This window comes from Carcharhinus amblyrhynchos, unplaced genomic scaffold, assembly GCF_965287045.1.
Source record: "Carcharhinus amblyrhynchos unplaced genomic scaffold, sCarAmb.v2.hapA scaffold_58, whole genome shotgun sequence".
In the NCBI taxonomy this organism is placed as follows: domain Eukaryota; kingdom Metazoa; phylum Chordata; class Chondrichthyes; order Carcharhiniformes; family Carcharhinidae; genus Carcharhinus; species Carcharhinus amblyrhynchos.
This window is the reverse complement of record NW_027649798.1, coordinates 780,134-807,650: the sequence shown is the minus strand read 5'-3', so window position 1 is coordinate 807,650 and position 27,517 is coordinate 780,134. Positions and strand designations below refer to the sequence as shown.

The 27,517-nt window shown below is 54.6% G+C and overlaps 1 protein-coding gene across 1 annotated transcript in view; it reads right to left on the bottom strand.

Moving 5' to 3' along the window:
• The window catches only part of LOC145337678 (solute carrier family 22 member 7-like), a 71,981-nt gene that overhangs the window by 12,821 nt on the left and 31,643 nt on the right, over positions 1-27,517 (bottom strand). Inside the window, exons 8-9 of the mRNA XM_080182502.1 lie at positions 25,597-25,705; positions 18,289-18,495 (exon numbers count right to left, since the gene is read on the bottom strand). Of these exons, the coding sequence (XP_080038628.1) occupies positions 18,289-18,495; positions 25,597-25,705 (316 nt within the window). The remainder of the gene's footprint in view (positions 1-18,288; positions 18,496-25,596; positions 25,706-27,517) is intronic.

The window sequence follows — 27,517 nt, the reverse complement described above, 5'->3', positions numbered from 1 at the left end:
ACCCGTGACTATCAATGATTCAAATATCTTGGCTAGAGGACCTGCAATTTCCTCCCTAGCCTCCCACAATGTCCTGGGATACACTTCATCAGGTCCCGGGGATTTATCTACCTTGATGTGCTTTAAGACTTCCAGCACCTTCTTCTCTGTAATGTGTACACTCCTCAAGACATCACTATTTATTTCCCCAAGTTCCCGAACACCCCGACCTTTCTCAACAGTAAATACTGATGAGAAATATTCATTTAGGGTCTCACCCATCTCTTGTGGATCCACACATAGATGATCTTGTTGATCTTTAAGAGGCCCGATTCTCTCCCTTGTTACTCTTTTGCCCTTTATGTATTTGTAGAAGCTCTTTGGATTCTCCTTTCCCTTATCTGCCAAAACAATCTCATGTCCCCTTTTTTACCCTCCTGATTTCTCTCTTAACGCTATTCCTACACCCCCTATACTCTTCAAGGGATTCACTTGATCCCAGCTGCCTATGCATGTCATGTGCCTCTTTCTTCTTCTTGTCCTGGGCCTCAATATCCCGAGTCATCCAGAGCTCCCAACTTCTACCAGCCTTGCCCTTCACTCTAAGAGGAATGTGTTTATCCTGAACCCTGGGTTAACACACTTTTGAAAGCTTCCCACTTCCCAGATGTCCCTTTGCCTTCCCACAGACTCCCCCAATTCACTTTTGAAAGTTCCTGCCTGATACCGTCAAAATTGGCCCTGTCCCAACTTCGAATTTTAACTTTTGGGCCAGACCTATCATTCTTCATAGTAATCTTAAAACCAATAGAATTATGATCACTGGTCCCAAAGTGATTGCTCACTAACACTTCTGTCACCTGCCCTTCCCTATTTCCCAAGAGGAGGTCAAGTGTTGCCCCCTCTCTAGTCGGACCATCCACATACTGAATGAGAAATTCCTCCTGAATACACTCAATAAATTTCTCTCCATCCAATCCTCTAATACTATGGCTGTCCTAATCAATGTTGGCAAAATCTCTGACTATTACCACCCTAGTTTTCTTGGAACATAAGAACATAAGAAATAGGACATAAGAAATAGGAGCAGGAGTAGGCCATCTAGCCCTTCGAGCCTGCCCCGCCATTCAATAAGATCATGGCTGATCTGTTGTGGCTCAGTTCCACTTTCCCGCCCTCTCCCCATAACCCTTAATCCCCTCTCTTATCAAGAACCCATCAACCCGCTTCTTAAAAATATTTAGCGAGGCAGCCTCCACCACTTCAACGGGCAGAGAATTCCAGAGATTCACCACCCTTTGAGTGAAGAAGTTCCTCCTCAACTCCGTTCTAAACCGCCTCCCCTTTATCTTGAGGCTGTGCCCCCTAGTCCTACTGTCTTTTTTGAGCGGGAAGAGTCTCTCCACCTCTATCCTATCCATCCCATTCATCATCTTATACGTCTCAATGAGATCTCCCCTCATTCTTCTAAACTCTAATGAGTACAAGCCTAGTTTATTCAGCCTCTCCTCATAGCTCAACCCCCTCAACTCCGGTATCAGCCTAGTAAACCTCCTCTGCACTCCCTCCAGGGCCAAAATATCCTTGCGCAGGTGCGGCGCCCAAAACTGCACACAGTACTCCAGCTGCGGCCTCACCAATGCCCTATACAGCTGCAGCAAGACCTCCCTACTTTTATATTCAATCCCCCTCGCTATGAAGGCCAGCATCCCATTTGCCTTCCTGACCACCTGCTGCACCTGCAAGCTGGGTTTTTGCAACTCATGCACAAGGACCCCGAGGTCCCTCTGCACCGTCGCCTGCTGCAGTTTTTCGCCACGTAAGTAATAGTCCTTCCTACCATTCTTCCTACCAAAGTGGACCACCTCACACTTGCCAACATTAAATTCCATTTGCCATTTCCTGGCCCATTCGCCCAGCCTATCTAGATCCTTCTGCAGACTCTCCACACCCTCCGCACAATTTGCCTTTCCCCCAATCTTGGTGTCATCAGCAAATTTCGACACCCTGCACTCGGTTCTCTCCTCCAGATCATCTATATAAATGGTAAATAGCTGAGGCCCCAGCACCGACCCCTGGGGCACCCCACTAGTCACCAACCGCCAATCCGAATCATCTCCTTACATATTTGCTCCTCGATTTCCCGCTGACTGTTTGGGGGCCTATAGTACAACCCTATCAAAGTGATTTCCCCCTTCTTATTTCTCAGTTCTACCCATATAGACTCAGTGGGTGAACCCTCGGATATATCCCCTCTCAGTACAGCCATGATGCTTTCCCTAATCAAAAATGCAACTCCCCCTCCTCTTATCTCCTGTTTTATCCTTCCTATAGCATCTGTACCCTGGAACATTGAGCTGTCAGTCCTGTCTCTCCCTTAGCCATGTTTCAGTAATTGCTATAATATCCCAGTCCCTCGTACCCATCCATACCCTGAGTTCACCTGCCTTGCCCATCAGGCCTCTTGCATTGAAATAAATGCAGTTTAATCTGAACTTCCCTTGCTCTCTGTCTTGTTTTTGCCTGATCTATCTCATCATTAAAGTAGGAAGGCTTTTAGAGTTTAGTTTGTAGCTGAATATATTGCAGTTGAAGATTGGAAGCTGGGGAGAGAACATTGCTCAGCTCTGCCCAATGAAAAGTTGGACAGGACACGGGGGCTGTAAAAAGACAGACTTTCCAAAGAGCTAGATAAAGTCTAGACAAGTCTGAGTGGCACAGTGCCACAATGGTTGGCACTGTTGCATCACAGTGCCATGGATCAGGGTTTAATTCCCGGCTTGGGTCACTGCCTGTGCGGGATCTGCACGTTCTCCCTGTGTCTGCGTGGGTTTCTTCTGGGCGCTCCGGTTTCAAAGAACAAAGAAAATTCCAGCACAGGAACAGGCCCTTCGGCCCCTCCAAGCCTGCACTGACCGTGCTGCCCCGACTGATCTAAAACCCCTACCCTTCCGGGGACCGTATCCCTCTATTCCCATCCTATTCATGGATTTGTCCAGATGCCCCTTAAAACTCACTATCGTATCCGCTTCCACTCCCTCCCCCGGCAGCGAGTCCCAGGCACCCACCCCACTCTGTGTAAAAAATCTGCCTCGTACATCTCCTTTAAACCTTGCCCCTCGCACCTTAAACCTGTGCCCCTGAGTAATTGACTCTTCCACCCTGGGAAAAAGCTTCTGACTATCCACTCTGTCCATGGCCCTCATAATCTTGTAGACTTCTATCAGGTCTCCCCTCAACCTCCATCGCTCCAGTGAGAACAAACCAAGTTTCTCCAACCTCTCCTCAGAGCTAATGCCCTCCATACCAGGCAACATCCTGGTAAATCTTTTCTGTCCCCTCTCCAAAGCCTCCACATCCTTCTGGTAGTGTGGTGACCAGAATTGAACACTATATTCCAAATGCGGCCTCACTAAGATGAAAGAGTTAAATGTGAGTTGTTGTACTAGTGGAGGAATGGAGGAGGGATGCTATTATTATAAACCAATGTGTGTCTGGGCAGCATGTCACATAATTACATGGTGACATCATCAGAGACAGCTGGGAGATCTTCTCTCAGTTCCACGGTTTCATTAAAGGGAAGTCGTGTCTGACAAATGTACTGGAGTTCTATGAGGATGTGTCTAGGGCGGTGGATAGAGGAGAGCCGGTGGATGTGGTCTTTCTGGATTTTCAGAAGGCGTTTGACAAGGTACCTCACAAGAGGTTATTGCAGAAGGTCGAGGGACATGGAGTTGGGGGTAGGGTGTTAGCGTGGATAGAGGATTGGTTGTCAAATAGGAGGCAGAGAGTGGGGGTCAATGGGTGCTATTCGGATTGGCGGTTGGTGACTAGTGGGGTGCCCCAGGGGTCGGTGCTGGGGCCTCAGCTATTTACCATTTATATAGATGATCTGGAGGAGGGAACCGAGTGCAGGGTGTCGAAATTTGCTGATGACACCAAGATTGGGGGAAAGGCAAATTGTGCGGAGGGTGTGGAGAGTCTGCAGAAGGATCTAGATAGGCTGGGCGAATGGGCCAGGAAATGGCAAATGGAATTTAATGTTAGCAAGTGTGAGGTGGTCCACTTTGGTAGGAAGAATGGTAGGAAGGACTATTACTTACGTGGCGAAAAACTGCAGCAGGCGACGGTGCAGAGGGACCTCGGGGTCCTTGTGCATGAGTTGCAAAAACCCAGCTTGCAGGTGCAGCAGGTGGTCAGGAAGGCAAATGGGATGCTGGCCTTCATAGCGAGGGGGATTGAATATAAAAGTAGGGAGGTCTTGCTGCAGCTGTATAGGGCATTGGTGAGGCCGCAGCTGGAGTACTGTGTGCAGTTTTGGGCGCCGCACCTGCGCAAGGATATTTTGGCCCTGGAGGGAGTGCAGAGGAGGTTTACTAGGCTGATACCGGAGTTGAGGGGATTGAGCTATGAGGAGAGGCTGAATAAACTAGGCTTGTACTCGTTAGAGTTTAGAAGAATGAGGGGAGATCTCATTGAGACGTATAAGATGATGAATGGGATGGATAGGATAGAGGTGGAGAGACTCTTCCCGCTCAAAAAAGACAGTAGGACTAGGGGGCACAGCCTCAAGATAAAGGGGAGGCGGTTTAGAACGGAGTTGAGGAGGAACTTCTTCACTCAAAGGGTGGTGAATCTCTGGAATTCTCTGCCCGTTGAAGTGGTGGAGGCTACCTCGCTAAATATTTTTAAGAAGCGGGTTGATGGGTTCTTGATAAGAGAGGGGATTAAGGGTTATGGGGAGAGGGCGGGAAAGTGGAACTGAGCCACAACAGATCAGCCATGATCTTATTGAATGGCGGGGCAGGCTCGAAGGGCTAGATGGCCTACTCCTGCTCCTATTTCTTATGTTCTTATGTTCACTTGGACCAGAAGCAAGTCACACCGAGGAGATGAAGCTGTACTAACTGGTTCAGTGACCCACTGTGGGACAATCCCTTCATTCTGTTATCCTTGCTGTTAAAGTGAGCTGACTACTTCAATGTACAACACTACTGTTTAGAGGGAGGGTTATGGTGTGTAAACAAGCTGCAGAAGCTTCAGTTTTTGATAAGAGAGGTGATTAAGGGTTATGGGGAGAAAGCGGGAAAGTGGAACTGAGCAGCGATAGATCAGCCATGATCTTATTGAATGGCGGGGCAGGCTCGAACGGCTAGATGGCCTACTCCTGCTCCTATTTCTTATGTTCTTATGTTCAGCAGACTTCAGAGGTAAATCAAAATTTTGCTACCATCTTCACACAGTCTAAGAATCGATAGTTCAATCAATTGTGAACAATTTCTGTAACAGTCGATACAAAGTGAGAGTCAGTGTGTGTGTGGGACCCGTACCCCAGTGAGAGTCAGTGTGTGTGGGTCCCGTACCCCAGTGAGAGTCAGTCTGTGTGGGACCCGTACCCCAGTGAGAGTCAGTGTGTGTGGGACCCGTACCCCAGTGAGAGTCAGTGTGTGTGGGACCCGTACCCCAGTGAGAGTCAGTGTGTGTGGGACCCATACCCCAGTGAGAGTCAGTGTGTGTGGGACCCGTACCCCAGTGAGAGTCAGTGTGTGTGGGACCCCGTACCCCAGTGAGAGTCAGTGTGTGTGGGACCCGTACCCCAGTGAGAGTCAGTGTGTGGGGGACCCGTACCCCAGTGAGGGCCAGTGTGTGTGGGGCCCGTACCCCAGTGAGGGTCAGTGTGTGTGGGACCTGTACCCCAGTGAGAGTCAGTGTGTGTGGGACCCGTACTCCAGTGAGGGTCAGTGTGTGGGGGACCCGTACCCCAGTGAGGGCCAGTGTGTGTGGGGGACCCATACCCCAGTGAGGGTCAGTGTGTGTGGGACCCGTACCCCAGTGAGAGTCAGTGTGTGAGGTACCCGTACCCCAGTGAGAGTCAGTGTGTGTGGGACCTGTACCCCAGTGAGAGTCAGTGTGTGTGGGACCCGTACTCCAGTGAGGGTCAGTGTGTGGGGGACCCGTACCCCAGTGAGGGCCAGTGTGTGTGGGGGACCCATACCCCAGTGAGGGTCAGTGTGTGTGGGACCCGTACCCCAGTGAGAGTCAGTGTGTGTGGGACCCGTACCCCAGTGAGGGTCAGTGTGTGTGGGGGACCCGTACCCCAGTGAGAGTCAGTGTGTGTGGGACCCATACCCCAGTGAGGGTCAGTGTGTGTGGGGGACCCGTACCCCAGTGACAGTCATTGTGTGTGGGACCCGTACCCCAGTGAGAGTCAGTGTGTGTGGGACCCCGTACCCCAGTGAGAGTCAGTGTGTGTGGGACCCGTACCCCAGTGAGAGTCAGTGTGTGGGGGACCCGTACCCCAGTGAGGGCCAGTGTGTGTGGGGCCCGTACCCCAGTGAGGGTCAGTGTGTGTGGGGCCCGTACCCCAGTGAGGGTCAGTGTGTGTGGGGGATCCGTACCCCAGTGAGGGTCAGTGTGTGTGGGACCCGTACCCCAGTGAGGGTCAGTGTGTGTGGGACCCGTACCCCAGTGAGGGTCAGTGTGTGTGGGACCCGTACCCCAGTGAGGGTCAGTGTGTGTGGGACCTGTACCCCAGTGAGAGTCAGTGTGTGTGGGACCCGTACCCCAGTGAGGGTCAGTGTGTGTGGGACCCGTACCCCAGTGAGGGTCAGTGTGTGTGGGGGACCCGTACCCCAGTGAGAGTCAGTGTGTGTCGGACCCGTACCCCAGTGAGGGTCAGTGTGTGTGGGACCCGTACCCCAGTGAGGGTCAGTGTGTGTGGGACCTGTACCCCAGTGAGAGTCAGTGTGTGAGGTACCCGTACCCCAGTGAGAGTCAGTGTGTGTGTGACCCGTACCCCAGTGAGAGTCAGTGTGTGTGGGACCCGTACCCCAGTGAGAATCAGTGTGTGTGGGGGACCCGTACCCCAGCGAGGGTCAGTGTGTGTGGGACCTGTACCCCAGTGAGAGTCAGTGTGTGTGGGACCCGTACCCCAGTGAGAGTTAGTGTGTGAGGGACCTGTACCCCAGTGAGAGTCAGTGTGTGTGGGACCCGTACCCCAGTGAGAATCAGTGTGTGTGGGACCCGTACCCCAGCAAGGGTCAGTGTGTGTGGGACCCGTACCCCAGCGAGAGTCAGTGTGTGTGGGACCCGTACCCCAGTGAGAGTCAGTGTGTGTGGGACCCCGTACCCCAGCGAGAGTCAGTGTGTGGGGGACCCGTATCCCAGTGAGAGTCAGTGTGTGTGGGACCCATACCCTAGTGAGGGTCAGTGTGTGTGGGACCTGTACCCCAGTGAGAGTCAGTGTGTGTGGGACCCGTACCCCAGTGAGGGTCAGTGTGTGTGGGGGACCCGTACCCCAGTGAGAGTCAGTGTGTGTGGGACCCGTACCCCAGTGAGGGTCAGTGTGTGTGGGACCCGTACCCCAGTGAGGGTCAGTGTGTGTGGGGGACCCGTACCCCAGTGAGAGTCAGTGTGTGTGGGACCCGTACCCCAGTGAGAGTCAGTGTGTGTGGGACCCGTACCCCAGTGAGGGTCAGTGTGTGTGGGGGACCCGTACCCCAGTGAGAGTCAGTGTGTGTGGGACCCGTACCCCAGTGAGAATCAGTGTGTGTGGGACCCGTACCCCAGCGAGGGTCAGTGTGTGTGGGACCTGTACCCCAGTGAGAGTCAGTGTGTGTGGGACCCGTACCCCAGTGAGAGTCAGTGTGTGTGGGACCTGTTCCCCAGCGAGAGTCAGTGTGTGTGGGACCCGTACCCCAGTGAGAGTCAGTGTGTGTGGGACCCGTACCCCAGTGAGAGTCAGTTAGTGTGGGACCCACACCCCAGTGAGAGTCAGTGTGTGTGGGACCCGTCTCCCACTGAGAGTCAGTGTGTGTGGGACCCCGTACCCCAGTGAGAGTCAGTGTGTGTGGGACCCCGTACCCCAGTGAGAGTCAGTGTGTGAGGGACCCATTCCCCAGTGAGAGTCAGTGTGTGTGGGACCCGTACCCCAGTGAGAGTCAGTGTGTGTGGGACCCGTACCCGAGTGAGAGTCAGTGTGTGTGGGATCCGTACCCCAGTGAGAGTCAGTGTGTGTGGGACCCGTACCCCAGTGAGAGTCAGTGTGTGTGGGACCCGTACCCCAGTGAGAATCAGTGTGTGTGGGGGACCCGTACCCCAGCGAGGGTCAGTGTGTGTGGGACCTGTACCCCAGTGAGAGTCAGTGTGTGTGGGACCCGTACCCCAGTGAGAGTCAGTGTGTGAGGGACCTGTACCCCAGTGAGAGTCAGTGTATGTGGGACCCGTACCCCAGTGAGAATCAGTGTGTGTGGGACCCGTACCCCAGCAAGGGTCAGTGTGTGTGGGACCCGTACCCCAGCGAGAGTCAGTGTGTGTGGGACCCGTACCCCAGTGAGAGTCAGTGTGTGTGGGACCCCGTACCCCAGCGAGAGTCAGTGTGTGGGGGACCCGTACCCCAGTGAGAGTCAGTGTGTGTGGGACCCGTACCCCAGTGAGGGTCAGTGTGTGTGGGACCTGTACCCCAGTGAGAGTCAGTGTGTGTGGGACCTGTACCCCAGTGAGAGTCAGTGTGTGTGGGACCCGTACTCCAGTGAGGGTCAGTGTGTGGGGGACCCGTACCCCAGTGAGGGCCAGTGTGTGTGGGGGACCCGTACCCCAGTGAGGGTCAGTGTGTGTGGGACCCGTACCCCAGTGAGAGTCAGTGTGTGTGGGACCCGTACCCCAGTGAGGGTCAGTGTGTGTGGGGGACCCGTACCCCAGTGAGAGTCAGTGTGTGTGGGACCCATACCCCAGTGAGGGTCAGTGTGTGTGGGGGACCCGTACCCCAGTGACAGTCATTGTGTGTGGGACCCGTACCCCAGTGAGAGTCAGTGTGTGTGGGACCCCGTACCCCAGTGAGAGTCAGTGTGTGTGGGACCCGTACCCCAGTGAGGGTCAGTGTGTGGGGGACCCGTACCCCAGTGAGGGCCAGTGTGTGTGGGGCCCGTACCCCAGTGAGGGTCAGTGTGTGTGGGGGATCCGTACCCCAGTGAGGGTCAGTGTGTGTGGGACCCGTACCCCAGTGAGGGTCAGTGTGTGTGGGGGATCCGTACCCCAGTGAGGGTCAGTGTGTGTGGGACCCGTACCCCAGTGAGGGTCAGTGTGTGTGGGACCCGTACCCCAGTGAGGGTCAGTGTGTGTGGGACCCGTACCCCAGTGAGGGTCAGTGTGTGTGGGACCTGTACCCCAGTGAGAGTCAGTGTGTGTGGGACCCCGTACCCCAGTGAGGGTCAGTGTGTGTGGGACCCGTACCCCAGTGAGGGTCAGTGTGTGTGGGGGACCCGTACCCCAGTGAGAGTCAGTGTGTGTGGGACCCGTACCCCAGTGAGGGTCAGTGTGTGTGGGACCCGTACCCCAGTGAGGGTCAGTGTGTGTGGGACCCGTACCCCAGTGAGGGTCAGTGTGTGTGGGACCTGTACCCCAGTGAGAGTCAGTGTGTGAGGTACCCGTACCCCAGTGAGAGTCAGTGTGTGTGTGACCCGTACCCCAGTGAGAGTCAGTGTGTGTGGGACCCGTACCCCAGTGAGAATCAGTGTGTGTGGGGGACCCGTACCCCAGCGAGGGTCAGTGTGTGTGGGACCTGTACCCCAGTGAGAGTCAGTGTGTGTGGGACCCGTACCCCAGTGAGAGTTAGTGTGTGAGGGACCTGTACCCCAGTGAGAGTCAGTGTGTGTGGGACCCGTACCCCAGTGAGAATCAGTGTGTGTGGGACCCGTACCCCAGCAAGGGTCAGTGTGTGTGGGACCCATACCCCAGCGAGAGTCAGTGTGTGTGGGACCCGTACCCCAGTGAGAGTCAGTGTGTGTGGGACCCCGTACCCCAGCGAGAGTCAGTGTGTGCGGGACCCGTACCCCAGTGAGAGTCAGTGTGTGTGGGACCCCGTACCCCAGTGAGAGTCAGTGTGTGTGGGACCCATACCCTCGTGAGGGTCAGTGTGTGTGGGACCTGTACCCCAGTGAGAGTCAGTGTGTGTGGGACCCGTACCCCAGTGAGGGTCAGTGTGTGTGGGGGACCCGTACCCCAGTGAGAGTCAGTGTGTGTGGGACCCGTACCCCAGTGAGGGTCAGTGTGTGTGGGACCCGTACCCCAGTGAGGGTCAGTGTGTGTGGGGGACCCGTACCCCAGTGAGAGTCAGTGTGTGTGGGACCCGTACCCCAGTGAGAGTCAGTGTGTGTGGGACCCGTACCCCAGTGAGGGTCAGTGTGTGTGGGGGACCCGTACCCCAGTGAGAGTCAGTGTGTGTGGGACCCGTACCCCAGTGAGAATCAGTGTGTGTGGGACCCGTACCCCAGCGAGGGTCAGTGTGTGTGGGACCTGTACCCCAGTGAGAGTCAGTGTGTGTGGGACCCGTACCCCAGTGAGAGTCAGTGTGTGTGGGACCTGTTCCCCAGCGAGAGTCAGTGTGTGTGGGACCCGTACCCCAGTGAGAGTCAGTGTGTGTGGGACCCGTACCCCAGTGAGAGTCAGTTAGTGTGGGACCCACACCCCAGTGAGAGTCAGTGTGTGTGGGACCCGTCTCCCACTGAGAGTCAGTGTGTGTGGGACCCCGTGCCCCAGTGAGAGTCAGTGTGTGTGGGACCCCGTACCCCAGTGAGAGTCAGTGTGTGTGGGACCCGTACCCCAGTGAGAGTCAGTGTGTGTGGGACCCGTACCCCAGTGAGAGTCAGTGTGTGTGGGACCCCGTACCCCAGTGAGAGTCACTGTGTGTGGGACCCCGTACCCCAGTGAGAGTCAGTGTGTGTGTGACCCGTACCCCAGTGAGGGTCAGTGTGTGGGGGACCCGTACCCCAGTGAGGGCCAGTGTGTGTGGGGGACCCATACCCCAGTGAGGGCCAGTGTGTGTGGGGGACCCGTACCCCAGTGAGGGTCAGTGTGTGTGGGACCCGTACCCCAGTGAGGGTCAGTTTGTGTGGGACCTGTACCCCAGTGAGGCTCAGTGTGTGTGGGGGACCCGTACCCCAGTGAGAGTCAGTGTGTGTGGGACCCGTACCCCAGTGAGGGTCAGTGTGTGTGGGACCCGTACCCCAGTGAGAGTCAGTGTGTGTGGGACCCGTACCCCAGTGAGAGTCAGTGTGTGTGGGACCTGTACCCCAGTGAGAGTCAGTGTGTGTTGGAGCCGTACCCCAGTGAGAATCAGTGTGTGTGGGACCTGTACCCCAGCAAGGGTCAGTGTGTGTGGGACCTGTACCCCAGTGAGGGCCAGTGTGTGTGGGGGACCCGTACCCCAGTGAGGGTCAGTGTGTGTGGGACCCGTACCCCAGTGAGGGTCAGTGTGTGTGGGACCCGTACCCCAGTGAGAGTCAGTGTGTGTGGGACCCGTACCCCAGTGAGGTTCAGTGTGTGTGGGACCCGTACCCCAGTGAGGGTCAGTGTGTGTGGGACCCCGTACCCCAGTGAGAGTCAGTGTGTGTGGGACCCGTACCCCAGTGAGAGTCAGTGTGTGTGGGACCCGTACCCCAGTGAGAGTCAGTGTGTGTGGGACCCGTACCCCAGTGAGAGTCAGTGTGTGTGGGACCCGTACCCCAGTGAGAGTCAGTGTGTGTGGGACCCCGTACCCCAGTGAGAGTCAGTGTGTGTGGGACCCCGTACCCCAGTGAGAGTCAGTGTGTGTGGGACCCGTACCCCAGTGAGAGTCAGTGTGTGTGGGACCCGTACCCCAGTGAGAGTCAGTGTGTGTGGGACCCGTACCCCCGTGAGAGTCAGTGTGTGTGGGACCCGTACCCCAGTGAGAGTCAGTGTGTGTGGGACCCGTACCCCAGTGAGAGTCAGTGTGTGTGGGACCCGTACCCCAGTGAGGGTCAGTGTGTGTGGGACCTGTACCCCAGTGAGAGTGAGTGTGTGTGGGACCCGTACCCCAGTGAGGGTCAGTGTGTGTGGGACCCGTACCCCAGTGAGGGTCAGTGTGTGTGGGGGACCCGTACCCTAGTGAGGGTCAGTGTGTGTGGGGGACCCGTACCCCAGTGAGAGTCAGTGTGTGTGGGACCAGTACCCCCAGTGAGGGTCAGTGTGTGTGGGACCCGTACCCCAGTGAGGGTCAGTGTGTGTGGGACCCGTACCCCAGTGAGGGTCAGTGTGTGTGGGACCTGTACCCCAGTGAGAGTCAGTGTGTGTGGGACCCCGTACCCCAGTGAGACTCAGTGTGTGTGGGACCTGTACCCCAGTGAGGGTCAGTGTGCGTGGGACCCGTACCCCAGTGAGAGTCAGTGTGTGTGTGGGACCCGTACCCCAGTGAGGGTCAGTGTGTGGGGGACCCGTACCCCAGTGAGGGTCAGTGTGTGTGGGACCCGTACCCCAGTGAGAGTCAGTGTGTGTGGGACACGTACCCCAGTGAGAGTCAGTGTGTGTGGGACCTGTACCCCAGTGAGAGTCAGTGTGTGTGGGACCCGTACCCCAGCAAGGGTCAGTGTGTGTGGGACCCGTACCCCAGCAAGGGTCAGTGTGTGTGGGACCTGTACCCCAGCGAGAGTCAGTGTGTGTGGGACCCGTACCCCAGTGAGAGTCAGTGTGTGTGGGACCCCGTACCCCAGTGAGAGTCAGTGTGTGTGGGACCCGTACCTCAGTGAGGGTAGGTGTGTGTGGGACCCGTACCCCAGTGAGGACCAGTGTGTGTGGGGGACCCATACCCCAGTGAGGGCCAGTGTGTGTGGGGGACCCGTACCCCAGTGAGGGTCAGTGTGTGTGGGACCCGTACCCCAGTGAGGGTCAGTTTGTGTGGGACCCGTACCCCAGTGAGGCTCAGTGTGTGTGGGGGACCCGTACCCCAGTGAGAGTCAGTGTGTGTGGGACCCGTACCCCAGTGAGGGTCAGTGTGTGTGGGACCCGTACCCCAGTGAGAGTCAGTGTGTGTGGGACCCGTACCCCAGTGAGAGTCAGTGTGTGTGGGACCTGTACCCCAGTGAGAGTCAGTGTGTGTTGGAGCCGTACCCCAGTGAGAATCAGTGTGTGTGGGACCTGTACCCCAGCAAGGGTCAGTGTGTGTGGGACCTGTACCCCAGTGAGGGCCAGTGTGTGTGGGGGACCCGTACCCCAGTGAGGGTCAGTGTGTGTGGGACCCGTACCCCAGTGAGGGTCAGTGTGTGTGGGACCCGTACCCCAGTGAGAGTCAGTGTGTGTGGGACCCCGTACCCCAGTGAGACTCAGTGTGTGTGGGACCCGTACCCCAGTGGGGGTCAGTGTGTGTGGGACCCGTACCCCAGTGAGAGTCAGTGTGTGTGTGGGACCCGTACCCCAGTGAGGGTCAGTGTGTGGGGGACCCGTACCCCAGTGAGGGTCAGTTTGTGTGGGACCCGTACCCCAGTGAGAGTCAGTGTGTGTGGGACCCGTACCCCAGTGAGAGTCAGTGTGTGTGGGACCTGTACCCCAGTGAGAGTTAGTGTGTGTGGGACCCGTACCCCAGCAAGGGTCAGTGTGTGTGGGACCTGTACCCCAGCGAGAGTCAGTGTGTGTGGGACCCCGTACCCCAGTGATAGTCAGTGTGTGTGGGCCCCGTACCCCAGTGAGAGTGAGTGTGTGTGGGACCCGTACCCCAGTGAGAGTCAGTGTGTGTGGGACCCGTACCCCAGTGAGGGTCAGTGTGTGTGGGACCCGTACCCCAGTGAGAGTCAGTGTCTGTGGGACCCGTACCCCAGTGAGAGTCAGTGTGTGGGGGACCCGTACCCCAGTGAGAGCCAGTGTGTGTGGGACCCGTACCCCAGTGAGAGTCAGTGTGTGTGGGACCCGTACCCCAGTGACAGTCAGTGTGTGTGGGACCTGTACCCCAGTGAGAGTCAGTGTGTGTGGGACCTGTACGCCAGTGAGGGTCAGTGTGTGTGGGGGACCCGTACCCCAGTGAGGGTCAGTGTGTGTGGGACCCGTACCCCAGTGAGAGTCAGTGTGTGTGGGACCCGTACCCCAGTGAGAGTCAGTGTGTGTGGGACCCGTACCCCAGTGAGGGTCAGTGTGTGTGGGACCCGTGCCCCAGTGTGAGTCAGTGTGTGTGGGACCCGTACCCCAGTGAGAGTCAGTGTGTGTGGGACCCGTACCCCAGTGAGAGTTAGTGTGTGTGGGACCCGTACCCCAGTGAGAGTCAGTGTGTGTGGGACCCGTCTCCCACTGAGAGTCAGTGTGTGTGGGACCCGTACCCCAGTGAGGGTCAGTGTGTGTGGGACCCGTACCCCAGTGAGAGTCAGTGTGTGTGGGACCCGTACCCCAGTGAGAGTCAGTGTGTGTGGGACCCGTACCCCAGTGAGGGTCAGTGTGTGTGGGACCGGTACCCCAGTGAGAGTCAGCATGTGTGGGACCCGTACCCCAGTGAGGGTCAGTGTGTGTGGGACCCGTACCCCAGTGAGGGTCAGTGTGTGTGGGACCCGTACCCCAGTGTGAGTCAGTGTGTGTGGGACCCGTACAGTGAGAGTCAGTGTGTGTGGGACCCGTACCCCAGTGAGAGTCAGTGTGTGTGTGGAACCCGTACCCCAGTGAGAGTCAGTGTGTGTGGGACCCGTACCCCAGTGAGAGTCAGTGTGTGTGGGACCCGTACCCCAGTGAGAGTCAGTGTGTGTGGGACCCGTACCCCAGTGACAGTCAGTGTGTGTGGGACCCGTACCCCAGTGACAGTCAGTGTGTGTGGGACCCGTACCCCAGTGAGAGTCAGTTTGTGTGGGACCCGTACCCCAGTGAGAGTCAGTGTGTGTGGGACCCGTACCCCAGTGAGAGTCAGTGTGTGTGGGACCCGTACCCCAGTGAGAGTCAGTGTGTGTGGGACCCGTACCCCAGTGAGAGTCAGTGTGTGTGGGACCCGTACCCCAGTGAGAGTCAGTGTGTGTGGGACCCGTACCCCAGTGAGAGTCGGTGTGTGTGGGACCCGTACCCCAGTGAGAGTCAGCGTGTGTGGGACCCGTACCCCAGTGAGAGTCAGCGTGTGTGGGACCCGTACCCCAGTGAGAGTCAGTGTGTGTGGGACCCGTACCCCAGTGAGAGTCAGTGTGTGTGGGACCCCGTACCCCAGTGAGAGTCAGTGTGTGTGGGACCCGTACCCCAGTGAGAATCAGTGTGTGTGGGACCTGTACCCCAGTGAGAGTCAGTGTGTGTGGGACCCGTACCCCAGTGAGAGTCAGTGTGTGTGGGACCCGTACCCCAGTGAGAGTCAGTGTGTGTGGGACCCGTACCCCAGTGAGGGTCAGTGTGTGAGGGACCCGTACCCCAGTGAGAGTCAGTGTGTGTGGGACCCGTACCCCAGTGAGAGTCGGTGTGTGTGGGACCCGTACCCCAGTGAGAGTCAGCGTGTGTGGGACCCGTACCCCAGTGAGAGTCAGTGTGTGTGGGACCCGTACCCCAGTGAGAGTCAGTGTGTGTGGGACCTGTACCCCAGTGAGAGTCAGTGTGTGTTGGAGCCGTACCCCAGTGAGAATCAGTGTGTGTGGGACCTGTACCCCAGCAAGGGTCAGTGTGTGTGGGACCTGTACCCCAGTGAGGGCCAGTGTGTGTGGGGGACCCGTACCCCAGTGAGGGTCAGTGTGTGTGGGACCCGTACCCCAGTGAGGGTCAGTGTGTGTGGGACCCGTACCCCAGTGAGGGTCAGTGTGTGTGGGACCCCGTACCCCAGTGAGACTCAGTGTGTGTGGGACCCGTACCCCAGTGGGGGTCAGTGTGTGTGGGACCCGTACCCCAGTGAGAGTCAGTGTGTGTGTGGGTCCCGTACCCCAGTGAGGGTCAGTGTGTGGGGGACCCGTACCCCAGTGAGGGTCAGTTTGTGTGGGACCCGTACCCCAGTGAGAGTCAGTGTGTGTGGGACCCGTACCCCAGTGACAGTCAGTGTGTGTGGGACCTGTACCCCAGTGAGAGTTAGTGTGTGTGGGACCCGTACCCCAGCAAGGGTCAGTGTGTGTGGGACCTGTACCCCAGCGAGAGTCAGTGTGTGTGGGACCCCGTACCCCAGTGATAGTCAGTGTGTGTGGGCCCCGTACCCCAGTGAGAGTGAGTGTGTGTGGGACCCGTACCCCAGTGAGAGTCAGTGTGTGTGGGACCCGTACCCCAGTGAGGGTCAGTGTGTGTGGGACCCGTACCCCAGTGAGAGTCAGTGTCTGTGGGACCCGTACCCCAGTGAGAGTCAGTGTGTGGGGGACCCGTACCCCAGTGAGAGCCAGTGTGTGTGGGACCCGTACCCCAGTGAGAGTCAGTGTGTGTGGGACCCGTACCCCAGTGACAGTCAGTGTGTGTGGGACCTGTACCCCAGTGAGAGTCAGTGTGTGTGGGACCTGTACGCCAGTGAGGGTCAGTGTGTGTGGGGGACCCGTACCCCAGTGAGAGTCAGTGTGTGTGGGACCCGTACCCCAGTGAGGGTCAGTGTGTGTGGGACCCGTCACCCTGTGAGGGTCAGTGTGTGTGGACCTGTACCCCAGTGAGGGTCAGTGTGTGTGGGACCCGTACCCCAGTGAGAGTCAGTGTGTGTGGGACCCGTACCCCAGTGAGAGTCAGTTTGTGTGGGACCCGTACCCCAGTGAGAGTCAGTGTGTGTGGGACCCGTACCCCAGTGAGAGTCAGTGTGTGTGGGACCCGTACCCCAGTGAGGGTCAGTGTGTGTGGGACCCGTGCCCCAGTGAGAGTCAGTGTGTGTGGGACCCGTACCCCAGTGAGAGTCAGTGTGTGTGGGACCCGTACCCCAGTGAGAGTTAGTGTGTGTGGGACCCGTACCCCAGTGAGAGTCAGTGTGTGTGGGACCCGTACCCCAGTGAGAGTCAGTGTGTGTGGGACCCGTACCCCAGTGAGGGTCAGTGTGTGTGGGACCCGTACCCCAGTGAGAGTCAGTGTGTGTGGGACCCGTACCCCAGTGAGAGTCAGTGTGTGTGGGACCCGTACCCCAGTGAGGGTCAGTGTGTGTGGGACCGGTACCCCAGTGAGAGTCAGCATGTGTGGGACCCGTACCCCAGTGAGGGTCAGTGTGTGTGGGACCCGTACCCCAGTGAGGGTCAGTGTGTGTGGGACCCGTACCCCAGTGTGAGTCAGTGTGTGTGGGACCCGTACAGTGAGAGTCAGTGTGTGTGGGACCCGTACCCCAGTGAGAGTCAGTGTGTGTGTGGAACCCGTACCCCAGTGAGAGTCAGTGTGTGTGGGACCCGTACCCCAGTGAGAGTCAGTGTGTGTGGGACCCGTACCCCAGTGAGAGTCAGTGTGTGTGGGACCCGTACCCCAGTGACAGTCAGTGTGTGTGGGACCCGTACCCCAGTGAGAGTCAGTGTGTGTGGGACCCGTACCCCAGTGAGAGTCAGTGTGTGTGTGGGACCCGTACCCCAGTGAGAGTCAGTGTGTGTGGGACCCGTACCCCAGTGAGAGTCAGTGTGTGTGGGACCTGTACCCCAGTGAGAGTCAGTGTGTGTGGGACCCGTACCCCAGTGAGAGTCAGTGTGTGTGGGACCCGTACCCCAGTGACAGTCAGTGTGTGTGGGACCCGTACCCCAGTGAGAGTCAGTGTGTGTGGGACCCGTACCCCAGTGAGAGTCAGTGTGTGTGGGACCCGTACCCCAGTGAGAGTCAGTGTGTGTGGGACCCGTACCCCAGTGAGAGTCAGTGTGTGTGGGACCCGTACCCCAGTGAGAGTCAGTGTGTGTGGGACCCGTACCCCAGTGAGAGTCAGTGTGTGTGGGACCCGTACCCCAGTGAGAGTCGGCGTGTGTGGGACCCGTACCCCAGTGAGAGTCAGCGTGTGTGGGACCCGTACCCCAGTGAGAGTCAGTGTGTGTGGGACCCGTACCCCAGTGAGAGTCAGTGTGTGTGGGACCCGTACCCCAGTGAGAGTCAGTGTGTGTGGGACCCCGTACCCCAGTGAGAGTCAGTGTGTGTGGGACCCGTACCCCAGTGAGAGTCAGTGTGTGTGGGACCTGTACCCCAGTGAGAGTCAGTGTGTGTGGGACCCGTACCCCAGTGAGAGTCAGTGTGTGTGGGACCCTTACCCCAGTGAGAGTCAGTGTGTGTGGGACCCGTACCCCAGTGAGGGTCAGTGTGTGAGGGACCCGTAACCCAGTGAGAGTCAGTGTGTGTGGGACCCGTACCCCAGTGAGAGTCAGTGTGTGTGGGACCCGTACCCCAGTGAGAGTCGGTGTGTGTGGGACCCGTACCCCAGTGAGAGTCAGCGTGTGTGGGACCCGTACCCCAGTGAGAGTCAGTGTGTGTGGGACCCGTACCCCAGTGAGAGTCAGTGTGTGTGGGACCTGTACCCCAGTGAGGGTCAGTGTGTGATGAAGGGTACCCCAGTTGATTTTGGTATCTGTGGGCCTCAGTGTCTTGTGTTCCTCAATGTGGTCCCAAGAATCATTCCCTCAGCCAGCGGTGGTCTGTAAATATCCCTGTGTTTCCCACCTCGGGTATTCAACGTCATCGATGGTTTCCGGTAGGGGGATGTTTGTTGTTTCGGGGAGTAGGAAGGCGACTGCTCCACTCGATGCTGTGAAAGTGATGAACAGGATCTGTGGCAGAGAGAGCCAGAATATATCGAGCATCTTTATCATGGGAATCAGGGATGCAGCCAGGCGAGCCAGGAATGATGTGTATCCCAATCCTATCTCTCTGTGAGGGAAACAGAATGGGAAGATCAGCATTAATCAGCAGTAAAGAACACAGCAAGGAGAGATCGATGGAGCAGCTGGAAGAGAAGGACGGGGAGAGTGAAAGACAGAGTGAGATAGAGATATTCAGTTTGAAGATCGGTGCAGGGACAGGCAGATTGAGGAGGCGGGAAAGCTGCAGAATCATACAGTGCAGACGAGACCCTTCAGCCCATCGATTAAACACCTACACTTGAGAAACACCTGAACCCCCACCTAATCCCTCAGTCAGCACTTGGCCCATAGAACTGATGTGCCGAGTGCTCGTCCAGGTCCTTCTTAAAGGATGTGAGGCGTCCCGCCCCCACCACCCTCCCAGGCAGCACATTCCCTCTGGGTAAAAAAGGTTTTTCCTCACATCCCCCCCAAACTTCCTGCCCTTCACCTTAAACCTATGTCCCCTCGTGACTGACCCTTCAACTGAAAGATAGTCGCTGCTCCCCATCTGTTCTTCGTCCATCGTCATTGACGAGGACCTCGACACCATTAGTCATTTTGAGGCTGGTTGCGGTGTGTCTGAAGATGACTGATCAGGCCAATTCAGGTACAAAATGTCCTGGCACAAATTGGACAACTTGTGTAGGCGCTGTAGTTATTGCGCTGGTGACTCTGGACTTGCGCAGCTCGTGCTTAAGTTGTGTTTCAGCAATGCACCTTGCTTCGTGAGCTTGACAGCCTTTGTGGATGAGGTAGCGCCAGGTAGGGCGGTTTTGTGCCAGCGTTTCCCAGGTGGTCACATCTATGTCAAGCGACTTCAGGGAGGCTTTGAGTATGTCTTTCAAACGTTTCTTCTGCCCTCCATGCGAGCGTCTTCCAGCAGAGAGTTCCTCAAAAAGGAGCTGCTTGGATATGCACTTGTCTGACATACGGATGACATGACCTGCCCACCGGGTCTGCGCTCTCATCAGCAGTGTGTGGACTGATGGTAGACTTGCTCTAGAGAGAACTTCAGTGGCTGGTGCTTTGTCTTGCCATCGGATGCGTAATCTTCTGTGAAGACAAGTCATGTGGAAATGATTGAGCTGTCTTGCATGCCTTCGATACACAGTCCATGTTTCACAGGCATACAGGAGGGTAGTGAGTACCGCGGCGCTGTAGACCTTCAGTTTTGTTGCTGGGCTGATTCCTTGACATTCCCATACAGTGGAGCGCAGTCTACTGAAAGCAGAACTTGCCTTTGCTATTCTGCAGTTAACTTCTGTATCAATAGTCACTGCTTGGGAGAGGGTGCTGCCAAAATAAGTGAACTGGTCCACTGCCTGTAGTTTCTACCCTTTGACTGTGATTATGGGTTCTGTGTACGGTGCATGAGGAGCAGGCTGGTGCATGACTTCAGTCTTTTTAATGCTGATGGTGAATCCAAAGTTGTCACAAGCTGTGGAAAATTTGTCCATACTGACTTGCATCTCTGGCTCTGAGCCAGCATACAAGGCACAGTCATTGGCAAAGAGGAAATCTCTCAGAAAAGTCTCTTTCACTTTGGTAATAGCTTGAAGTCTCCTCAGGTTGAAGAGCTTCCCATCCACTCTACTTGAGGCTGATTCCAGCAACACTGTCCTGGGAGGCATCATTCAGCATGGCAGTAAACATCATGCTGAACAGTGTGAGTGCAAGCACACAGCCCTGTTTGACGCCTTTGGTGACTGGGAATGCCTCAGAGCATTCTCCGCCATCCAGTACTCTGGCCATCATGTCATCATGGAACTGGCGCACCATCTGAATGAATTTGGGAGGGCGGCCGAACTTTGACATGATCCTCCACAGGCCTTGTCGGCTTACAGTGTTGAAGGCTTTCGTGAGGTCAACAAAGGTTGTGTAGAGCTCGTGATTCTGTTCCTGATACTTCTCCTGAAGTTGGCGTGCTGCAAAAATCATGTCAGTATTCCCACGCCCTTTGCGGAAACCACACTGTGACTCTGGAAGCAGGCCCAGCTCCGGATGAGTGCCCAGACGATTTAGCAGGACTCTTGCGATTTAGCAGGACTCACTTTCCTGTGATGGAGAGCAGCGAGATTCCTCTGTGGTTGTCGCATACTTGCTGATTGCCCTTCCTCTTGTAGAGGTGTATGATGGAAGCATCTTTAAGTTCCTGAGGAATGGATTCTTACTTCCAAAAGGGCTGGAACAACTCGGTGAGCTTCTTGATAAGTGCAGGACCAGCAGCTTTATAGATCTCTGCAGGTATGGCATCTGCCCCTGGGGCTTTGCCATTGGATAGCTGGCTGCTACTACCGTTGGGTCATCCATGGCGCTGTTGATATCAACCTGTTGAATCCTGTCTATTGCCTCTTCGTTAATAGATGACGGTCGATTGATGACGGCTCCAAAGTGTTCAGCCCATCTCTGCAGGATCTGAGCCCTCTCTATAATGAGAGTTGTACCATCTGTACTCAGGAGGGGGGAGCTCCTGAGAGATTGAGCTTCGTAGAGAGTGTTGAAGCCTTAGTAGAACTGTTTCAAGTTTCTGTCAGCATAGCCCTGTATTTCATCTGCCTTGGAGCTCAACCAGGCATCCTGCATTTTACACAGTTTAAGCTGGACTGTCCTGCGAGCACTGGTAAAAGCATTTTTCTTGGCAGCTGATGATGGGTCGTTCTGACAGGCCCGATGAAGACGGTGCTTTTCAACAAGTAGAGCCTGTTATGTCCTCATCATTCTCGTTGAACCAGTCATGCTGCTTGTGGGTAGAGGGCCTGAGCGTCTTTCTTCAGCGCAGATGTATGGACAGCATCCCAGAAGCGTTCCCAGTCGTCCTCAGCGCTGCCTGCAAGGTGTAGGTCAGCAAGCTTGATTTCTAAGTCTTCAGCCAGTGCTGAAGCTATGCTGGGGTTCTTTAGCTTGGCCGCATTGATTCTTTTCATAACCTTGCCTACTTGTGGTCGCCTCTTGGGTCTGATGCAGAGCCTCACTTTGGAGACAATGAGCCTGTGATCGGTCCAGCAGTCCACACACGGCCTTGGTCACTCTGACATCCTGTCTTTTCTCCTGACAATGACATAGTCAATAAGATGCCAATACTTAGAGCGGGGGTGCATCCAGGAGATCTTGTTACAGGTAGGCAGGTGGAAGGTTGTGTTGATGATGAGGAGGTCGTGTGCTGCACAGGTCTTCATTAAGAGTAGGCCATTACTGTTACACTTGCCCACTCCGTGCCTCCCAATGACTCCCTGCAAGATGCAGAGTCACACCCTACTCTTGCATTGAAATCACCAAGCAAGATCAGCTTGTCAGTACTGCTCACTGCTGATTGTAGGGTGTCTAGTTCTTCGTAAAACTTGTCTTTCATCTCGTCCGGGTTGTTCACTGTGGGGGCATAGGATCAGGGTGGCTTGACTTCTGTTCTGTAGCGGAAGCTGTCATGTCATAAGCCGGTCGTTCACACCCTTGGGTAGACTATCAAGTTTCCAAACAAGGTGACTCCTGACGGCGAATCCAACTCCAGCATCACGATGCTCATCGCTGCCGCGACCACTCCAGAAAAAAGTGTATCCACCTCCAGTTTTAGTCAACTGACCTACATTGGCAAGACGAGTTTTGCTCAGGGCTGCAATGTCAATGTTATACCTTGCAAGTTCTCTGGCATCTAAGGCTGTTCTTCTCTCTGGTCTGTCTGCTGTAGGGTTGTCCAAAAGCGTGCACGTGTTCCAAATGCCAATGGTGAGGAGTGTCATCTTGTGTTTTATTTTGTTTGTTCGACCGCAAGATGGAATCGCCGCCAGCCGCGGTAAACTGGCCAAGGTGTAGTGAAGCAGGCAATGTTTAGGGCACCTTTTCCAGCCCCTTCCTCATTCTACGGAGGTCAGCAGTGCATTCCTGAAGAGGACTGCTCAATCGCCCAGGCAGACGCCAAGTTTCACCACTGCATCAGTGAGCAGAAAACGCCCATTAGACCTGAGCCCCCTGCGTGCAGGTCCGTGACTACAGCTCCCAGTGCATTCACCTGCTGCTTCATGGCTCGCCCATTGCCACAGGACTTCAAGGGTTGAACAGGACACTGATGATGATGGAGTCGAGACTAGCGCCTGATTTGGAGGGGTGGTACCTTTGGTGCGGGAATATGTTGCGTCCTTTCAAGGCGGTTTGTCCATCCTTTATCCCCACCTGGCACTCAGCTCTCACCTGTGGCTCCCCGTAGCTGTTTGCATGCGACAGTGGCCACACCCCGGGTAACAGCCTCAACAAGCCGGCTAAACCAAGTGAGGGTAACCGATGGGTTCCAACCCTCGGTGAGATAGGGAGATGTCTATCCCAGCATGTGAAGACAGAGTCCAGGTTAATAGCTTCACCTGAGGATTGGTTTGATAAAAGCTCCCTGTTGGGTCATTTGAATCTTACCTGAAGTAAAGCATCTCATGCTCACCCCAACCAAATTCAAATTACAAAACCTATAATCCAACCAGACCTGGGTTAGAACAGCATTCATGTCGAGAGGGCTAGCTGGAGTACTGTGTGCAGTTTTGGGCGCCGTACTTACGCAAGGATATTTTGGCCTTGGAGGGAGTGCAGAGGAGGTTTACTAGGCTGATACTGGAGTTGAGGGGGTTGAGCTATGAGGAGAGGCTGAATAAACTAGGCTTGTACTCGTTAGAGTTTAGAAGAATGAGGGGAGATCTCATTGAGACGTATAAGATGATGAATGGGATGGATAGGATAGAGGTGGAAAGACTCTTCCCGCTCAAAAAAGACAGTAGGACTAGGGGGCACAGCCTCAAGATAAAGGGGGGGCGGTTTAGAACGGAGTTGAGGAGGAACTTCTTCACTCAAAGGGTGGTGAATCTCTGGAATTCTCTGCCCGTTGAAGTGGTGGAGGCTACCTCGCTAAATATATTTAAGACGCGGGTTGATGGGTTTTTGATAAGAGAGGGGATTAAGGGTTATGGGGAGAGGGCGGGAAAGTGGAACTGAGCCACAACAGATCAGCCATGATCTTATTGAATGGCGGGGCAGGCTCGAAGGGCTAGTTGGCCTACTCCTGCTCCTATTTCTTATGTTCTTATGTTCTTATGAATACAAGAGCAGGGATGTACTTCTGAGGCTGGATAAGGCTCTGGTCTGACCCCATTTGGGGGATTGTGAGCAGTTTTGGGCCCCGTATCTAAGGAAGGATGTGCCGGCCTTGGAAAGGATCCAGAGGAGGTTCACAAGAATGATCCCTGGAATGAAGAGCTTGTTGTATGAGGAACAGTTGAGGACTCTGGGTCTGTATTCATTGGGAGTTCAGAAGGATGAGGGAGGATTTCTTGAAACTTACTGCGAGGCCTGGATAGAGTGGACATGGGGAAGGTAGGAGAGACCAGGGTACAAGGGTAAAGAGACTACCCTTTAAAACAGAAATGAGGAAGAATTTCTTCAGCCAGAGAGTGGGGAATCTGTGGAACTCTTTGCCGCAGAAGCTGTGGAGGGCCAGGTCACTGAGTGTCTTTAGAAAAGAGAAAGATCGGGGTTGAGAAACATATCAACTATGATTGAATGGTGGAGCAGACTCAGTGGGCTAATTCTACTGCTATATTTACTGAGATGTACAGAGAGAGAGAGTTGGAGGAAGTGGATGAGGCTGAAGACAGATCCAATACATGAAAGAGAGAGAAAAATGCGTGACAAATCAGAGCGAGGGAGAGAGCTGAGATTGCAGCGGGGACACAGAACAAGACACGAGGTCGAGGAGGCACCAAGAATGGGAGAATATGATAGAGAAAAAGACACACTTTCAGGCTGACAGAAACAGGTGGAGATTTAGACAGTCAGTGTCTCGCTCTGTCTCACTGGGATTGTTTCCCAGTGTCTCGCTCTGTCTCACTGGGATTGTTTCCCAGTGTCTCGCTCTGTCTCACTGGGATTGTTTCCCAGTGCCTCGCTCTGTCTCACTGGGATTGTTTCCCAGTGTCTCGCTCCGTTTCACTGGGATTGTTTCCGAGTGTCTCGCTCTGTCTCACTGGGATTGTTTCCCAGTGTCTCGCTCTGTCTCACTGGGATTGTTTCCCAGTGTCTCGCTCTGTCTCACTGGGATTGTTTCCCAGTGTCTCGCTCCGTTTCACTGGGATTGTTTCCGAGTGTCTCGCTCTGTCTCACTGGGATTGTTTCCCACTGTCTCGCTCTGTCTCACTGGGATTGTTTCCCAGTGTCTCGCTCTGTCTCACTGGGATTGTTTCCCAGTGTCTCGCTCTGTCTCACTGGGATTGTTTCCCAGTGTCTCGCTCCGTTTCACTGGGATTGTTTCCCAGTGTCTCGCTCTGTCTCACTGGGATTGTTTCCCAGTGTCTCGCTCTGTCTCACTGGGATTGTTTCTCTGTCTCGCTCTGTCTCACTGGGATTGTTTCCCAGTGTCTCGCTCTGTCTCACTGGGATTGTTTCCCAGTCTCGCTCTGTCTCACTGGGATTGTTTCCCAGTGTCTCGCTCTGTCTCACTGGGATTGTTTCCCAGTGTCTCGCTCTGTCTCACTGGGATTGTTTCCCAGTGTCTCGCTCTGTCTCACTGGGATTGTTTCCCAGTGTCTCGCTCTGTCTCACTGGGATTGTTTCCCAGTGTCTCGCTCTGTCTCACTGGGATTGTTTCCCAGTGTCTCACTGGGATTGTTTCCCAGTGTCTCGCTCTGTCTCACTGGGATTGTTTCCCAGTGTCTCGCTCTGTCTCACTGGGATTGTTTCCCAGTGTCTCGCTCTGTCTCACTGGGATTGTTTCCCAGTGTCTCACTGGGATTGTTTCCCAGTGTCTCGCTCTGTCTCACTGGGATTGTTTCCCAGTGTCTCGCTCTGTCTCACTGGGATTGTTTCCCAGTGTCTCGCTCTGTCTCACTGGGATTGTTTCCCAGTGTCTCACTGGGATTGTTTCCCAGTGTCTCACTGGGATTGTTTCCCAGTGTCTCACTGGGATTGTTTCCCAGTGTCTCGCTCTGTCTCACTGGGATTGTTTCCCAGTGTCTCGCTCTGTCTCACTGGGATTGTTTCCCAGTGTCTCGCTCTGTCTCACTGGGATTGTTTCCCAGTGTCTCGCTCTGTCTCACTGGGATTGTTTCCCAGTGTCTCGCGCAGTGTCTCCTCCTGCGTGGCCCTTGTTGATTCTCACCTGACCACAGTTGGGAAGAGTTCTGCAGTGTACAGGAAGGCTGTTGTGAATGCAGCTTCTGAAAATCCTTTGGCGAGTGTTACGAGCACCAGTTCAACGATGTGTTGGTCTGCAGGATTCAATAATTGGGAAGCAGAGACATTAGGAATATCAGTTAAACTGATAAGTTCAACACAGTTTACAATAGTAAGTTCAGCGATCTGTGTTACCCAATAACCTCTTGATCATAGTGTCATAGAGGCCTACAGCATGGAAACAGGCCCTTCGGCCCAACCTGTCCATGCCAACCAGTTTTTATCATAAAACTAATCCCAATTGCCCACATTTGGCCCATATCCCTCTATACCCATTGTACCCATTTTACTGTCTAAATGCTTTTTAAAAGACAAAATTGTACCAGCCTCTCCTACTGCCTCTGGCAGCTCGTTCCAGACACTCCCCACCCTCTGGGTGAAAAAATGGATCTTCTCGACCCTTTTGTATCTCCCCCCTCTCACTTTTTCTGGTTGGCGATCAGTGACTAGTGATGTGCCTCAGGGATCAGTGTTGGGATTGCCATTGTTTACAATTTACATAGATGATTTAGAGTTGGGGACCAAGTGTAGTGTGTCAAAATTCACAGATGACACTAAGATGGGTGGCAGAGCAAAGTGTGCAGAGGATTCTGAAAGGGATATAGATAGTCTAAGTGAGTGGGTGAGGGTCTGGCAGATGGAGTACAATGTTGGTAAATGTGAGGTCATCCATTTTGGTAGGAATAACAGCAAAATGGACTATTATTTAAATGGTAAAATATTGCAGCATGCTGCTGTGCAGAGGGACCTGGGTGTCCTTGTGTAGGAATCACAAGGAGTTGGTTTGTAGGTACAGCAGGTAATGAAGAAGGCAAATGGAATTTTGTCCTTCACTGCTAGAGGGATGGAGTTTAAAAACAGTGAGGTTATGTTGCAGCTGTATAAGGTGCTGGTGAGACCACATCTGGAGTTACTGTGTACAGTTTTGGTCTCCTTACTTGAGAAAGGATATACTGGCACTGGAGGGGGTGCAGAGGAGATTCACTAGGTTGATTCCGGAGTTGAGAGGATTGGCTTATGAGGATAGACTGAGTAGACTGGGGCTTTACTCATTGGAATTCAGAAGAATGAGGGGAGATCTTATAGAAACATATAAGATGATGAAGGGAATCGATAAGATAGAAGCAGGGAAGTTGTTTCCACTGGTGGGTGAAACTAGAACTAGGGGGCATAGCCTCAAAATAAGGGGAGCAGATTTAGGACTGAGTTGAGGAGGAACTTCTTCACACAAAGGGTTGTGAATCTGTGGAATTTCCTGCCCAGTTGAGGCTCCCTCGTTGAATGTTTTTAAGGCAAGGATGGATAGATTTTTGAACAGTGCAGGAATTAAGGGTTATGGTGATCGGGTGGGTAATGTGGGTGTGTGGGCAGGGTGTGCATGTTGTTTGTATTAGTTGTGTGTGTGTATTTTTATCTGTGTCTTTTATGTGTTTGAGTTATGAGTGCATTTTAACTGTGAATGTGTGTGTGTGTGTGTGTGTGTGTGTGTGTTTGTTTTGTGCGTGTTATGATTGTGCATTTGTGTGTTGTGTGTTTGTTTTGTGTATGTGTGAATGTTTTGTATTTGTGTGTTTCGTGCATGTGGTTTTGTGCATATTTGTTTTGTGTGTGTTTTGTGCAAGAATGTGTCTTTTGTGTGTGAGAGTATGTGTGTGTGTGTGTGAGTATGTGTGTGTGTGTGTGTGTGAGAGTATGTGTGTGTGTGTGTGAGTATGTGTGTGTGTGTGAGAGTATGTGTGTGTGTGTGTGAGTATGTGTGTGTGTGTGAGAGTATGTGTGTGTGTGTGTGAGTATGTGTGTGTGTGTGTGAGAGTATGTGTGTGTGTGAGAGTATGTGTGTGTGTGTG